This window comes from Ahaetulla prasina, chromosome 1, assembly GCF_028640845.1.
Source record: "Ahaetulla prasina isolate Xishuangbanna chromosome 1, ASM2864084v1, whole genome shotgun sequence".
NCBI lineage: Eukaryota > Metazoa > Chordata > Lepidosauria > Squamata > Colubridae > Ahaetulla > Ahaetulla prasina.
In genome coordinates, this window is record NC_080539.1 from 256049266 (window position 1) to 256066598 (window position 17333).

Here is a 17333-nt window from a genome sequence, read left to right on the forward strand (position 1 = left end):
CTATTGTTTTCAGAGGAATGGAGAACTCTTCTTGTAAAATATTTCTGGACACGTTCAATTGTATCTAGATCTAGTGTCTGGACTCTCCCAAATTAGGCAATGCTGAGCATGATTCCATCTATTCAACTTTTGGTTTCCGTTATGCTAGCTGCAATTTCTCTCTCTCTCTCTCTCTTTTTTTTTCTAATCTGGCTATTCTGTCTCAGAGATATCCATGGGGTGCTTTTGTGCCTGCTAAGCAAGCAAGAATAAGGGTGGATGTTTTTGTGGTCTGATAGTGTGAATCCCTTTGTGAAGGAAGCTGGGGCCCAATTCTAAACCATTAAGTCTTTAAAAGGGCACCTAGTGCAGCACACTCCAAGCCATTGTTGAGAAATGACGCAAAAAAACCACATCAGGAGGGAGAGGGAGAGGAAAAGCACACAGTCTACCTCCCTACCCCCTCCCTTCACCCATAGCAGGTAGCAGAAAAGCCACGGCAAGGACAGAAAAAGGGGTGCTTGTATGCATCGGATGTGGTGGAACAGACTAATGAGATTCACGCACCTTCTAGGCTTTATCCCACTAATGTTGGTGGAGATGTGGGGTGAGTAATTTTACAAGACTATGCTATCTGCACAAGTTCAAATCTCAGCAGGGAGTTTAAATCACGTAGAGGCTTCTATAAGGTCCCAGTTGCTAAACTTAAGCTCCAGCCCTTTCAATTTAACTAGACAAAGACAAGACAGACACTCCTATTGGGGCCAATTTTTTTGAACGAGGGGTATGTGAAGGACTTTCAATACTTAGGGGAAAGATTAAAAAAAAAACTGAGTTCCTGCAGTTTTCTTCCATCTGGAAAGTTTTCAGACCTGTCCCATTCCTGGGAGGGTTGCATGAAGTGTTCCCATATCTTCTTGCTTCGTCTGGCAAAAAATTTGGGTTGGCTGTGTGAAACCCAGGAATTCCAATATCACTTCTGTGCAAGGCCCTTTGTCTCATATGCTCTGCTCCGTCATCAATTTTCCCCCCCAACTGTAGTGGGGTTAGGGGCAGCTGGATGTGGAGTTTTCACTGCAGGGTTCCTATCTTTGATGTTCTTTTCTGTGACAAAGTACCTATTAAATCCCCTAGTGCTTTATTTAAAATATTCCATTTTTAAGAAGATTATGATTAATTTTTTTCATGCATATAAAGTGTTTTAAATTGCTGGGAAGTTGCTGCTGCTATCTATATTTTTCACAAACTTTGTGGACTAAGTTGCTAATGACCTTCGTTATTTTGCTACCAGTTTTAAACTATGTTTTTCATTGCTAATATTTTATACAATGCTGATAACTTTCAATAGCCGGCTAGAGCAATAAATTTTGGGGTAAACACAAGGCGCATATATTTATAGAGAGCCCCCTTCAGGGCACTGTGAATGAATGTAATGCCTCTGAGATTGCTGTGGATTTGTGGGGTCAGTAATAGGCTCTGTAATGTCAGAGTCTCAGCTTGAGCACGTATAGGTGGACCTCAACTTGCAACCATTTATTTAGTGATTGTTTGACATTACAACAGCACTGGAAAAGATTGCTTATGACAGATCCTCACAGGACCATCACAATATCCCCACAGCCATGTGATCTAAATTTGGGACGTTTGGCAACCAGTATTTTATTTAACTATGTATGAGTAGCATCCTGGAATCATGTGATCGCTATTTGTGACCTTCCCAGCCAAGCAAAGTCAATGGGAGAAACTGTATTTGTTTAATAGCTAATAGCTAATCAAGCATTAGCTATATTATATTTCTAAAAACTTTGAACCTTTGAGAAGATTTAAAAAATATGCTGAAATCGTTCCTCTTTCTAGGTGAACGAAATCTAGGTTCCAATATAAAAGCACAAGCCATCCTAGTCAACCTAGCCAAAGAAGGAAAATTGATGTGAAAATGCAATTAATACAGGATGTAATCTATATGAGCACTGCAGACCTACCCACCCTATAACTGCAGCCATTAAATTGAGCGGTAATTAAATATGTATATAGTCTGGGAAGAAATTTGTTGCTGAATTCTTGCTTCTTATTTGTACCAAGTGTTGATTCATTTTGTACTATATAAACCTGTCTTCCTGTTAATATATCCACCCTACCCGGTCATTAATCAAGAACTCCTTATCTGTTCACACCCTCATTATATTTTAATTAACTAAAGATCATGAATTGTGTCTACTGAAAATTGGCAGAACTAGCAGAAAATCTGTATTTCAGCACAAGGCTGCACCAGTCACTCAAGCTACCCAAAGAATATAATTATTGTAATTTTTTTTTAAAAAATACCTGCGTACTGAAGATGGAAGGGTGATCTTAGTTACAAGTGGAAAATCAGAATAAGGAAATCAAGTCACTTCTTGAATTAATTGCAGTGGGAGGGGGAAGGCAGAGTAGGATGGGTTTTTTCAGTTCTAATCTAAGCAAACTGACTCCACTACATGTCCTGAAAAAAGTGAATTTATATGGATATACTTGCCATGGGTTACATTTAATGTTTTTCCTTTCCTTTCCTTTCCTTTCCTTTCCTTTCCTTTCCTTTCCTTTTATGCTGTGCAATACTATGCTGTGCTGTGCTGTGCTGTGCTGTGCTGTGCTGTGCTGTGCTGTGCTGTGCTGTGCTATGCTATCCTATCCTTCCCCTTTCCCCCTTTCCTTTCATGTTAATGCAGGCAAAGTTCCACAACAGTTTTGTATATGGAATACAACTATACTTCGAAAATATTATTTTATAAACTAATTTTATCCAAAGCCAAGACATGAATTGAATGAGAAAACTACTATTTCTCATAGTGATGTATTTTTAACGTAAAACAAATTTATTTTCTAATTCCTATTGGACACAAGAGGACCAAATCAGGACAGTAGCTCATATTAGAGATTGTAACATACATACATACATACATACATGCATACATACATACATACATCAAATTTATAGGACTGCCCATTTCACACGGTGACTCTAGGCAACATTTAACAATTAAATAAAACAATAAATATATAAAAACAATCATTAAAAGCAGTTACTACTGTCAGATATTACAGATGGATACCAAAAATCCATGTTTAAATTCAGTTTTGTTTTCAATTCATATCACTGCCTAGTTCATCCTACTTCAGCACAAAGATAAGAATGTTCCCATAATGTACTGTTCTTCTGGTATTCTATAATTCTCTACAAATAAACTAATGTGTTTGGGGATACCCTATGTTGATTTTTGCATCTTTGCTTTGTCATGACACAAGATATTTCTTTTCTCTTTACCAGATATAAAACTTCTTGTGATTGTATTTAAAATGGATGATTATACTAAAATTGTGAAGCATTTGGGTGCTGAACATTACGCTTCACTTATTATTTAAAATAATAAAATTTAAAGAAATTACCATACTTTTTGAGCTCCCTATCTTTCAATGTTTTCAAAAAAATCCTCTTTGTTATATATATAAAAAATCATTTCCACTGCAGCTGCTAGTTGTTGTTTTGTAAATGCAGAAAGTTTACCACATTTCACTAAGGAGTCAACGGGTTCTAAAATATATGACATATTTATTTTCTTAGAGAATTTTTATGTTTATAACTAAAATGTATATATTTATCACACAATATATTATTCACTGAGAACAGAGTTGCATATAAATAGAAATTCAGATAGTGTGATTCAATCTTTCTAAAATTTACACTGGCTGATGATGATCTTTATTGCAAAAACTTATGTATGTATGTATGTATGTATGTATGTATATATGTATGTATATTATATATATAATTGGGAAATGCATACCTAATTTGTAAAAATTTGTCTTATTCCCACCCATATGATGTCTCTGAATACTTTTATAATATACCATAGAAATTATAATATTATAATATAATACCATAGAAATTATAGCACATGAAGAAAGTTCTGAAAATGGAAAGTGATTTGTTTCTTTGTTATGCTTAATTTTGGTGATGCTTGTGCAGCATCACTATTTGTATTTCTTTTTAAAATGCCTCATCTATGTTTTACATAATACTTGAGGCAATCAAAACCTGATACATCTATAACAAGTAAATGGATATTCAAATGTTTTTTTTTTTGGATGCATGAACATGCATTGTGTGGGCTTAAATCAGCCCAGATTTTTTCAAAGATCAAATAGAATAGAATAGAATAGAACAGAATAGAATTTTTATTGGCCAAGTGTGATTGGACACACAAGGAATTTGTCTTGGTGCATATGCTCTCAGTGTACATAAAAGAAAAGATACGTTCATCAAGGTACAACATTTACAACACAATTGATGGTCAATATATCAATATAAATCATAAGGATTGCCAGCAACAAGTTATACTCATACAGTCATAAATGGAAAGAGATTGGTGATGGGAACTATGAGAAGATTAATAGTAGTGCAGATTCAGTAAATAGTTTGACAGTGTTGATGGAATTATTTGTTTAGCAGAGTGATGGCCTTCGGGAAAAAACTGTTCTTGTGTCTAGTTGCAGTGCTCTATAGCGTCGTTTTGAGGGTAGTAGTTGAAACAGTTTATGTCCAGGATGCGAGGGGTCTGTAAATATTTTCACGGCCCTCTTCTTGATTCGTGCAGTATACAGGTCCTCAATGGAAGGCAGGTTGGAAGCAATTATTTTTTCTGCAGTTCTTTATTTAAATTTAAATTTATTTAAATTTAAGATTATGAGAAAATATACAGTTGGCAGTGGTAGGAGACTCACTTCAGCCAAAGACTCTGAATTCTATAGAAAATATAACTTTGGATAGAATTATCTATTATACGGTTTTGAATGTAAAAGCCCTCAGCAAATGCTGTCACAGCATTTTCTGTGCTTGTCGGCACTTTCAATACCTCTCCTTACCTGCCGCTTTCTTTTTCCATAAAATTTGAAGTGGTCGTCTACAATCGGAAGGAAAGAAAGAAAGTTTGTGTGTTGCTTGTAGAGGAGATGCAGCATGTATGCGTATATAGAGCTTCTCAATCATCCTGGCCATGGTTGTCTCCAAGGTGTTTTTCCAAAAGGCAACTGGACTTTCTTGTTCTTTTCTTTGAAAACATTTCACTTCTCATCCAAGAAGCTTCTTCAGTTCTTCAGGAAAAAAACCCAAAAAGAAAGTCTAGGCACCTTCTGGGAAAAAAAAACTACCTTTGTTGTACAGCATGAAGAAATAATCACGCAAGTATTCAGCACACATTGGTGGAAGTGAGATTCCCACCCACACCTCTCTCTCTCTCATATTTTGGGAGCAGATTTGTTTATCTTTTCTTTAAAAAAACAAAGCTCTTCCAAGCTCTAACTTCTCCTGCTTGAAAAAAAGCAAGGGATTTCTTCAATCGCTTTTAACTGAATGAGGCTCTTGAGACCGCAAAATACAAGCACTCTGAATGCTATGGCCTTAGCCATGCCAGCTGTGGATGAAAGGCAGTCTTGCATAGGGTCCCCATACTTATAAACAACAGCATATTGAACAAATTAAATTAAAAAGAAAAATGCTATAATGGGTAATGTCAGCCAACCATGCACATACTAGCCCAGACCATAGAGCTGGGCCTGTCTGCAGGGGCCTCAACAGAAGGGACAGTAATGATAAAGCAGATGCAGACAGATGATGGGGAGAGGAGCAAATAGGTAGCAGTGATCACAGAGGAGTTAAAATGGCAGCGGCAATGGCGCAACTGAAGCCTCGCTCCATTTCATATGAGCGATATGCCATAGAAGGGGGGGGCGGGAAAGGACTAAGTTTTGATTATGTAGTCATGATTGCCAGGTAAAATCTTTTGGGGGGGCCCATTGTAAATGCCCCTGCAGACAGACCTAGCTATATTCTGGGCCAGTTGTGTGCATGCCTGACTGACATTGTTCATTGCAGCAATTTCCCTTGTAATTTAATGTAGATATAATTGATAGATAGAACAAGTGACCAGGTGAGTGTGTACATTTTCTTCTTTTCACTTTACAATTATAGCATCTGTTTTAAACACCAGCAATAACTGAGTGAGGCTTTTTCTCAGGAAATACGTTTAGAGTCAGAATTCAGAAACCAAAATTTTAACCTGGAGTTATAGGTTTATTTTAATAAATGCGGAACCACACAGGTGCAGAGTTGGTAAACATCCAGTACCAGAAGCAGCTGTACAATAGAGCATAAAATGGTGGAGAAAGGGAGAAATCATACAGATGCACAACTGAGCCCCCACTCCACCCCAAGATCAATAAGTCCAAGATTTGAATGTACTTAGTTCCACCACTAAAGGACCATGTATTTAAGGAGATCAAATTATGAGATTCCCCAGGTCGGGTCAGAACTTAATCTTTCAACCTCCATGAGAAATTTTCCCATTTTCTCATAAGTAGAATTTTCCCATCTCAAATCTAAAACTATTTGGGAGAGGAATTGAATCTGGAGAAATAGCATTAGCAAAAGGATCAAAATCCATCTTTCATGGCATGTTCATTTTAATATAAATAGCAGGAGTCTCTAGGTGCAATTAAGATTTTTTTTAAAAAATGTGCCACTCACAAGAAAGCTGATGCTAAAGCTAAAGCTATTCCATGAAAAGTGACCCAGGTTTAATTAACTTTCTCTTTTTGGTAACTTGATCATTCTGAAAATTGGTGCAGGCAGTAGATTTCCAGGCTCACATCAGCCAGGAATTAAAAGTTCTTAGTATTCTTCTAAAAATAATGCTTTCATTTTTTGTTAATTTGCCCTCAACATTAAAATGGGAACTAATTGTATCATTCAGTGTGTTGGATTCAAACTTTATATGCCCAGAATTCCATCCAATACTAATTCCTTTCTGTATACACTTCATTTATCTTCCTCTACGTATTTTTAACATACTTTTTAAAAACATATTTAAATGCCTCCTTATTTTCTGAAAAAGAAAACCTTAAGCAGTTTATAAAATTAAAATCATAGAATCATATAAAGTTTAAAAGGACAGATGAAAACACCGATTATACTCAGGGTTTAAATAGCCCAAGAGAATTAAAAACTTTGCATTATGCTTGAAAGAACAAGCTGGATGCAAGCAAGTCTCTCAAGGAAGAATATTCAAAAACACGCATTGCATGTTGTAGTTACACCAATGTAAGCTGGCTGTGAGGCTCCTTTGCTGCTGCTAATGATTATCATAGAAGAATTGCACTGCTAGTAGATGTCCAGTCTAGTGGAGCACTAGCAGGCCAATGATCTCATGAAGAGAGAGTATATATGGTGCCAGAATTCTGGCTGAGGATTAAGGCAGTTGAAGTTCAACTCATTCATAAGCATCAGACGGGGGAAAACCAACCAGAATACAACTGGACATCTGACTGTGCAACGGTCTGATTGAGTCAAGTTTGGGGATCACCAGGGTTTTATAGTTTCAGAAACATGGAACTACCAAGTTATGCCAACACATGGATGCTTATTGAGAGACAGCCAATCCTGACTGCTTAAAGGATTTCCCCATGTGATATATGCCTTTGCAACCAGGTTTGTTACATTAGCACTTCTGTTTTATTCATAAAACATTTGGGATGTTTGGACCCACTTGTTCAAATGGGTATGTGTTTTTGAAATTCATATATTTCAACATCTTGAATCTCCAAAGACCTACGCAAGGGTCCTCTGTGTAGACTTTAGTTCAGCATTCAATACCATCATTCCAGACACTCTTCTAACTAAGCTAAACCAGCTACAGGTACCTGAACAGACTTGTAAGTGGATCATAAGTTTCCTAACAAACAGGAAGCAGCAGGTGAAGCTAAGCAGAATCACATCAGATACCTGTACAATTAGCACAGGGCCCCCCCCCCAAGGCTGTGTGCTCTCCCCACTCCTCTTCTCTCTGTATACCAATGACTGCATCTCTAATGATCCATCTGTTAAACTACTGAAGTTCAAGATGACACCACTGTTGTGTCATCTGTGAACTTCAGTAGTTTAACAGATGGATCGGCCTCATTTGAGACAATAATGAATCCACATGCAGACGAGAGGTTGAACAACCAGCCTTGTGGTGCGACCAGAACAATCTGGAACTGAACACACTCAAAACCGTAGAAATGGTGGGAGACTTTAGGAGAAACCCTTCCATACTTCCACCTCTTACAATACTAGATAACACAGTATCAACTGTAGAGACCTTCAGATTTCTAGGTTCTACCATATTACAAGATCTAAAATGGGCAGCTAACATCAAAAACGTCATCAAAAAAGGACAACAAAGAATGTTTTTTCTGCGCCAACTCAGAAAGCTCAAACTGCCCAAGGAGCTGCTGATACAGTTCTACAGAGGAATTATCAAGTCTGTCATCTGCACCTCTATAACTATCTGGTTGGGGTTCTGCAACCCAACAAAACAGACACAGACTTCAGAGAATAATTAGAACTGCAGAAAAAACAATTGCTACCAACCTGCCTTATTTATTTTTATTTTATTTTTATTTTATTTGCATTTATATCTCGCTCTTCTCCGAAGACTCAGAACGGCTTATACTATGTCAAGCAATAGTCTTCATCCATTTGTATATTATATACAAAGTCAACTTATTGCCCCCAACAATCTGGGTTCTCATTTTACCTACCTTATAAAGGATGGAAGGGTGAATCAACCTTGTGCCTGGTGGGACTTGAACCTGCAGTAATTGCAAGCAGCTGTGTTAATAACAGACAGATTTAGTCTGCTGAGCCACCAGAGGCCCCTTTTAACATTGTATTGTTATTATTCTTGTTTATTCTTTTGTTGTTGTTATATATGGCCCAGAGTCACTTTGTTTGGGTTGAGCAGCCCTGTAAATCCAATAGGGATGTGTGTGTGTGTGTGTGTGTGTGAGAGAGAGAGAGAGAGAGAGAGAGAGAGAGAGAAGACTAGATGCATATCAAAGCCATCTCAGTGAAATTTAATTTGAATTCTTCATAAGAGCATTCATTGTGATTTTTCTTATGCCATTGTCTCAATGATCTGAAAAGTCCCCTTAATCAAATTATGCTTCTAAAAAAGGTAATCATTTGAAATTGGAGCAAGTGAAACAAACAAATAGCATGATTTATATCTTCAAGTAACCTCCTCCACATTTTACAACTACGAATCTACAAAAATACTGCAAGTTTGATCTTTTATTTGCACATTTCTTATTACTTTTAGTTGAAGTATTATTATTCTTGTGTAATAGGGTTTTATATACAATATTTAAAATTATTCTTGCTAAAATCAAGTATATTATAAAACTGGTATTGATCAGAATTTTTTTTTCTTTACTATTTTTCCCCACATTTATAAAGAGCAGGCATTAAGAATTTGCTAAGAAAATCATTTCTGGAAATATTCCTTAAGCGGCCCACATGCTCATTTGTTTTACAAATATCTCCTCGCCAGTGGTGGGATTCAAGTAATTTAACAACCGGTTCTCTGCCCTAATGATTTCTTCTAACAACCAGTTTGTCATACTGCTCAGAAAGTTAACAACCGGTTCTCCCGAAGTGGTGCGAACTGGCTGAATCCCACCACTGCTCCTCGCCAGGGGTGAAATGCTCCCGGTTCGGACCGATCCAGTAGCAATAGTGGCAGGTGGTTCGTAGAACCGGTAGCAAAAATCCCTCCCCCCACCCACCGAGCTGAGCCGCCCGATCATCAGAGGGTGTTTTTTTACTTTTAAAAACATTTTTTCTTTGGCCGAAAAAATGCTTTTAAAAGTAAAAAAAAAAAAGCCCCTGATGATCAGGCAACTCAGCTGGGATAGCCAGAGGAGCCTTTTAAAAGCTTTTAAAGGGTTCTGATGATCCCAGCTGAGTTGCCTGATTGCCAGAACCTTTTAAAAGCATTTTTTACAACTTCTTCGGCTGAAGAGGTTGTAAAAGAGCATTTTTACAAGCATTTTTTCAGCAAAGAGGTTGTAGAAAAAATGCTTTTAAAAGTAAAAAAAAAAAAGTTGGCCATGCCCACCCAGTCGCATTACCCCACCACCAAGCCACACCTACAGAGCCAATAGCAACAAATTTTACATTTCACCCCTGCTCCTCACCTCATTCTGCTCTATTACAAACCATTGTTTGTAGACTCTTTGTAGACTTTAGTTCAGCATTCAATACCATCATTCCAGACACTCTTCTAACTAAGCTAAACCAGCTACAGGTACCGGAACAGACTTGTAAGTGGATCACAAGCTTCCTAACAAACAGGAAGCAGCAGGTGAAGCTAAGCAAGATCACATCAAATACCTGTACAATTAGCACAGGGGGCCCCCAAGGCTGTGTGCTCTCCCCACTTCTCTTCTCTCTGTATACCAATGACTGCGTCTCCAACGATCCATCTGTTAAGCTACTGAAGTTTGCAGATGACACAACAGTGATTGGTCTCATTCGAGACAATGACGTATCCGCATATAGACGAGAGGTCAAACGACTAGTCTTGTGGTGCAACCAAAACAATCTGGAACTGAACACACTCAAAACCGTAGAAATGGTGGTAGACTTTAGGAGAAACCCTTCCATACTTCTACCTCCCACAATACTAGACAACACAGTATCAACAGTAGAAACCTTTAAATTTCTAGGTTCTATCATATCGCAAGATCTAAAATGGACAGCTAACATCAAAAACATCATCAAAAAAGGACAACAAAGAATGTTCTTTCTGCGCCAACTCAGTAAGCTCAAACTGCCCAAGGAGCTGCTGATTCAGTTCTACAGAGGAATTATTGAGTCTGTCATTTGAACCTCTATAACTGTCTGGTTCGGTTCTGCAACCCAACAAGAAAGACACAGACTTCAGAGGATAATTACAACTGCAGAAAAAATAATTGCTACCAACCTGCCTTCCATTGAGGACCTGTATACTGCACGAATCAAGAAGAGGGCCGTGAAAATATTTATAGATTCCTCACATCCAGGACATAAACTGTTTCAACTCCTATCCTCAAAACAACGCTATAGAGCACTGCATACCAGAACAACTAGACACAAGAACAGTTTTTTCCTGAAGGCCATCACTCTGCTAAACAAATAATTCCCTCAACACTGTCAAACTATTTACTAAATCTGCACTACTATTAATCTTCTCATCATTTCCATCACCAATCTCATTCCACTTATGACTGTATGACTTTAACTTTGTTGCTGGCAATCCTTATGATTTATATTGATATATTGACCATCAATTGTGTTGTAAATGTTGTACCTTGATGAACGTATCTTTTCTTTTATGTACACTGAGAGCATATGCACCAAGACAAATTCCTTGTGTGTCCAATCACACTTGGCCAATAAAAAAATCTATTCTATTCTATTCTATTCTATTCTATTGTACATTTTCAGAAATAATAGAAATAGGGGTTTCATATGAAGTGTTCTTGTTGTTACTTGTCAAGAGTTTAGCATTTTATGGAACCTGCCAATGAAAGTATTTGACTGGTAGAGTCCAGGAAGGGCACATTCTCTGCCCCCAGAGGTGAAGTGAGCCCCACTTTCCTGGCCTTTCAGAAATATCTGAAAATCTGGAACTGCTTATTTCTTTGAGGCTCACAAGAGGAGCACACAACCTTGGGAATTGGTTAGTGCCTTCACTGACATCTCCTCACTCTTTAACTTATTCTGTTCTGGTTTTAACTGCCTCCAAGTAGGACATAATATTTATATGGTTTTTAGGTTTTTAACTGTACACTGTCCAGAGTCACTCTGTGAGCAAGATGGGCAGATTCCAAATTTGATATATAAATAGATAAATATTTGTTTTCTGAGGTTTTCGCGGGTGTTTGTATGTAGGTCTTTGGTTATTCGGGTTTTCTCCCGTGTAAAATTGGAAGTGTCTTGGCGACGTTTCGACGAAGTCTCATTCATCATCTTCAGGCTTCAGCTGAAGCCTGAAGATGATGAATGAGACTTCGTTGAAACGTCACCAAGACACTTCCAATTTTACGCGGGAGAAAACCCGAATAACCAAAGACCTACATAGATAAATATCCATATACATATTTAGGCAGTGATAACTGATTTGCTAACAACAGGAGAACCCAATATGATACTAGTGATCCCACCTAAAAATTAAAACAGGTTCTGAAACTGGATCCTTCCAAATAACCCACTTGCTCAATTCATTTGCTATGTCAAACTTTTAGGGTAAGTAAGGTCAAGAAACTGAAGCAGCAGAGGAATTCTTTTTATTGGTGAAGGGTAGACAATGAGCATCTTGAAAAGGTTTTCAAATGATCCCTTCACACCCTTTCTACTTTCTCAGGAGTGAGTTGATGTTTCTCCTCTCTTAATTGCTATCGTCTCCCTTCCAAAGGGCAGATTTACTTTCTTTCACACATTGCCGTGTATCAGCGAAAGGATTTTGCAGCATATACCTCTAGGATTTTTCACTGTAGATCCTCAGAAAATTTGCAGACTACAGGAACCATTTGCGCTCCAGTTTGAGATGCAGACAACACAGACTCATCCCCAACAGCCTGCACCAGCTTTCAACAGTAAAGGGACACAGAACAGAAAACATCCTGCAGCCACGAAGGTTCCACGCACGTTTGCACTACTCAGGTGACCCTGAAGACACACATAAACCTCCAAGTGACCTCAAAGACTCTCTAAAATAATGCAAATGACCAGTTGTCTGGAAGGAATATAAATCCTTCTATTCCCAGTCAGAGATGAAGCTTCTTGGATGAGAAGTGAAACATCTTCAAAGAAAAACAAGAAAGTCAAGTTGTCCCCTGAAAAAAGCACCTTTGAGACACCATGACCTGGATGACTGAGAATCTCCATAGACATGTAGATCTTCACGTTCCCTGAAAACATACTCATCAGAATAGGTTACATCTTTCAAAGCAGTATGCAAGGACCAGTCTTATTATTAAACAGAGCACAAACTTTACCTCAGGTAGTGGATGTTGCAAGGCAGTAAAGTTTTGAAGGAGAGTGCAGTATACCACGTGTCCTAAACCCCCTAAGAATCTCTGATCTTTGGTCCAGGCAGCAAAATATTTCAGGCTAGCTTTAGCAAAGTGCAAAATTTGTGAATCTGTGAATCTCTCCTATAGGCACAGAACTAATCTTGGCAGATGTGGCTTTTCGGATCTCATCTACATGCCTCATCGTCTCATCTCTCTAGCCATGGCATGAAGATGCTACATGAACTCTTTTTAAAGCAAATGTCTTCCTATTGTTTCCTTTATCTCAGTGTATCTCAGTGGTAGTCAACCTGGTCCCTACCGCCCACTAGTGAGCGTTCCAGCTTTCATGGTGGGCGGTAAGGGTTTTGTCCAATACTGAAGCACTTTCCTTTTTTTAAATTTAATTGACTGTTTTAAAAAAATTCATAGCATTATTTAAAAACATTTTCATTAAGTTTTCATAAAATTCCCCGTGACAATTTAAACTTCTGAAAATATACTATTTGTATCGCCCGCGCATAAGTTTAGTTCATGTTATGGAAGTGAAACTAAATGGCACTATAGTGCGACCAAAAACAAAAGAGCCTCGTCCCAGAATAGCTCGCACATCTCCCCCCATACCACCTAGCTGTAATAGACAAGCAGAGCGGGTAGCCGATGCCCCCCACAACCCAATCCATGATGCGTGAGAGGCATGCGCAGACGACAATACACTTTATAAATCACCATTACTGTGGAACCGGTGGGCGGTTAGAAAATTTTACTACTAACAGAGATACAAAAGTAGGCGGTAGGTATAAAAAGGTTGACTACCCCTGGTGTGTCTCATCTGTTTGGGGAATTCTGGGAGTTAAAGTCCACGCATCTTCAAGCTGCCAAGGTTGAGAAACACTATAGGTGAGGAAGCTTAAAGCATTCCGAACTCTAGGTGAGGCAGTTTAAAGTCGAACATAGCTGCTCCAGTTTTAAAGTAGTGTTCCCATTTTTCCCCCCAATGTTCTGTACGATAAACATGATCTATGATGCCAGCTAGAAGGTATCCTATTGGCCACTTTAGGCTTCTGCAGGCATGCCCCTCCCTCTCCTCTTGCTAGTACTGCTCTCCATGGTCATTTTGTGTTGGACTACAGAACCTGGTGTCCAAAGACATACCTGCCCACTGCTTCCTCACAAACCACAATTCAGGCAGTATGTGGTCTGTTATATAAACAAGGGTTTATTATACTTTTCTTTTGAAAAGCATTAGATCTGTGTTTTAGAAGGAGGCTCTGACAAAAGACAATGCTAGACAGCACTAGTCCTGTACTGCAAAGAAGGCCAATTTAATAGATATGAGAGCAAGGTCCTGCCAGCTTTTTTTGTTAGCTCTGTCATAGATATGTGCAATTTCCACAGCTTCTGTCAGCATTGAACTTTACGTGGCCATGTTTCAAAAATGTATTTATTTAATGGGGTAGGGATTTGTGCTACTCCTACATTATTTTGCATAATTCTGAGCGTTTGTGGCTGCGAGGTCACAATGCAATCATTGGCCATTTGCTACTAGCACACACTTGGTCCCTTACTTGCAGTAAGCCATAAAATAAAAACATGCAGTATTACCTTTGTTACACGTACTCATTCCTGTCAATGGAAATAAATACTGTATAGAATTCCATAAGTGCAATTCTGCATGCCAACAGACAGACAACAGGGCCAGTGCTGAAGAATTTCATGCAGCTGCATTTCTTTTACAGCATTTTTATTGGTTCTTAGGAGATAATAAGATGAAGGAGGGATGCTGGAGGAGATGTCTCCCATATCTCCTGCTCCATCCAACCTTTCCTCCATGAGTGTGATCTGGTATCAAGCCTTTTGAGGCTGGGTCTCAGCTCAGTCCTAGAATGTTGTCCAGAACAGGAAACGGATTCTACAAGAAGACTAGATAGTTTGCGGTAGTTTTCTGGTGGTCACCTCCATGACTCCCTATATTGCAAACTCAGGGAACAAGAACTACTTGGATGTTTGGAGCGATTATTATCGCTTGTAGGTAAATAGAGCAGAACGTCGAAGGACCCACCTGATATATACTAGGAGAGCTCTTTGCTTTTTCATTCTGCTTACTCTGCCATGCCTGTGATCTGTCTGCTGGGTCAGTTTTGGACAAAGGACACCTTTAATGCTCTTTCAAAAATGTACCCGAGTCATATTCAAAACAAATTGACAAGGAATGGCCATAAAGGCAATTTGAAAGATGGGTAAATAATTGGTCCAGGCTTCTACTTGCATTCACCCAACTACCCCCTGCCTCACATTAAGGAGAATGATTGCTGGATGCATTTTCCACTGGGAGGTGATGTGGACAGAAGTATAAACCAAGCTGAGCGGTTCCAACTAATTATTGCCCTTAAATTGTACTGCATTAAAAATTAAGGACAGGACCATTTGCCAGCCTCTTTACTCAGACAGAATAGAATTCAATTGCCAGGACAGTACAATTCATGCTGATATATTTTCTTGTCAATTCAAGGATTAGAAGAAAGCACATTAATAGAGCTATTATGAAGCAAAGAAATGAGTGATGAGCTTTGGGAATGGGCTCTTTCAATCATCATGTTATGAAAGAGCCTTAGAAAGGTTGTATCACAGCTTTCCAGAAGTGACATTCATCTTATAAGATGTGGGGTAAGCCCTGGATGGATTTGGCCACATTCAGTAGAACTTGGAATTTAGCCAGTGATATTCTGGCAAAAAGTGGAGTCAATGACACATTCAAGAGCCAGTGAATGGACTGACTCTTCAATAATTCCTCTCTAGACAAGAGAGGACTTGAGAAATCCCATAAGTGCTCCAGACAGCTGCTCCAGATGAGGAAACTGCAAGACAATAGTCTCTAGTGGGTTTTTAGCACTGGGAAATCAGGAGAATAGCCATCTTGCTCAAACTGCGGTTGGTCCCTTTGAAAGGACACTAAGTCCGCATAATTCCTTTTTTAATCATTTTTTGAGATTGCTTGCATTTGCTTCGCAGCTATTAGGAACCTTTGGATCAACATGTTTTTACAGTGCCAGGTAAATTTTCTTCCAATCTTAATGAAAGAAATGTTAAATACAAGATTAAGGGCATTCAAAAATGGAATAAATACTAAAAGGGTGATTAAAACTTTGATTTTAAAAAGTTACTAATGGACCAGATAATTTTAAAATAAAGTGTTGGAGTTAATTATAAAAACTTCTTCCCATGGGAAATTTGCTTTTAATTCCTTTTCAGAAACATAATACAGGTAGTCAATTTGCAACCACAATAGGACTGGAAAATTCATCATTAAGTAGTACAGCCATTAAGTGACCCACCCAATATTATGACCTTTTACGTCCTTAAGCAAATCACCATGGCCATTAAGCAAGATATCATGTGACTGTATCATGTGATTTGAGACCTTCCCTGCTAGCTTTCCTATTAACTTTGCTTGTTAGAAGCTACCTGGGGAGGTTGTAAATAACGATCACATGACTGCAGGATGTTGTGACCATTATAAATGCACAACAGTTGCCAAACATCTAAATAATGATAATGGGATAATGGGAACTCTACGAAATAAGTGCAAGGACTGATTTTAGTCACTTTTTTCAATGCTATCATAACTTTGAATGGTTGCTAAACTAATGACCATTAAGCAAGGACTATCCATAATATAAGATGTTAAAAGGTGGAGACTTGAGGGAAGTAGAGAGAACTAAAGATTATAATTAAAGGAGAAGAACACTCAAACTCAACTCACAATTAAGTTTGAAGCCAAATATTTTAACATTGAACATACTGAAGGATATTTTTGAACAATGAATCCAGAAGTTAATTTTAAGAATATCTGCCTCTATGGATAGACTGTGTCTAATAAATGTTATGAAAGATGAACAGGTTATACCTGACATGATTGAGAATGCTTTGAAAATGGATTTAAAAATGACAGGCTTCAAGTATGAGATGGAAAAACATGTTACACTGGACATACAAAACAAACTGACTGATGCTTGAACAATTAAAAGGGATATGCAAATAACAAAGTGATCTGGATAACTTTCCTACATTAGATTTGCAAAGGAGACTTGTTAAAGCTTTGAAGAATTTGAGTGAAAAGGGACAGAGAAAAAGTGAAAAGAAATCAAGTACTGTACTAGAAAATTATTTGAAGGGACTAAAGATCAAAATTGTTATAAGTAAAGGGAAGGAATACAAAGTTGATTTGTAGTTAAAATAGATAGTTTGTTATCTCTTGCAACCCTGTTGCTTTTGTTGACATCAGGACTGAAATGATGAAGCTTTAAGGATCACTTTATAGACAAGAAATGGGATATGAAAGAAGAGATCATTTGTTGTATTTAAGAGAAGGTGATAAGTTACTAAAATTGTTTGTGCATTGTGCTAAAGACTAATTTACTTCCCTTTATATTTTTCTTTTT

General features: G+C 38.0%; 1 protein-coding gene across 1 annotated transcript in view; it reads left to right on the top strand.

The window, feature by feature from the left end:
• The first annotated feature begins 473 nt into the window (after positions 1-473).
• Positions 474-17333, top strand: part of CD5 (CD5 molecule) — a 42680-nt gene continuing 25820 nt past the window's right edge. The window contains exon 1 of the mRNA XM_058155229.1: positions 474-586. Coding sequence (XP_058011212.1) covers positions 505-586 — 82 coding nt within the window. The 5' untranslated portion in view covers positions 474-504. The remainder of the gene's footprint in view (positions 587-17333) is intronic.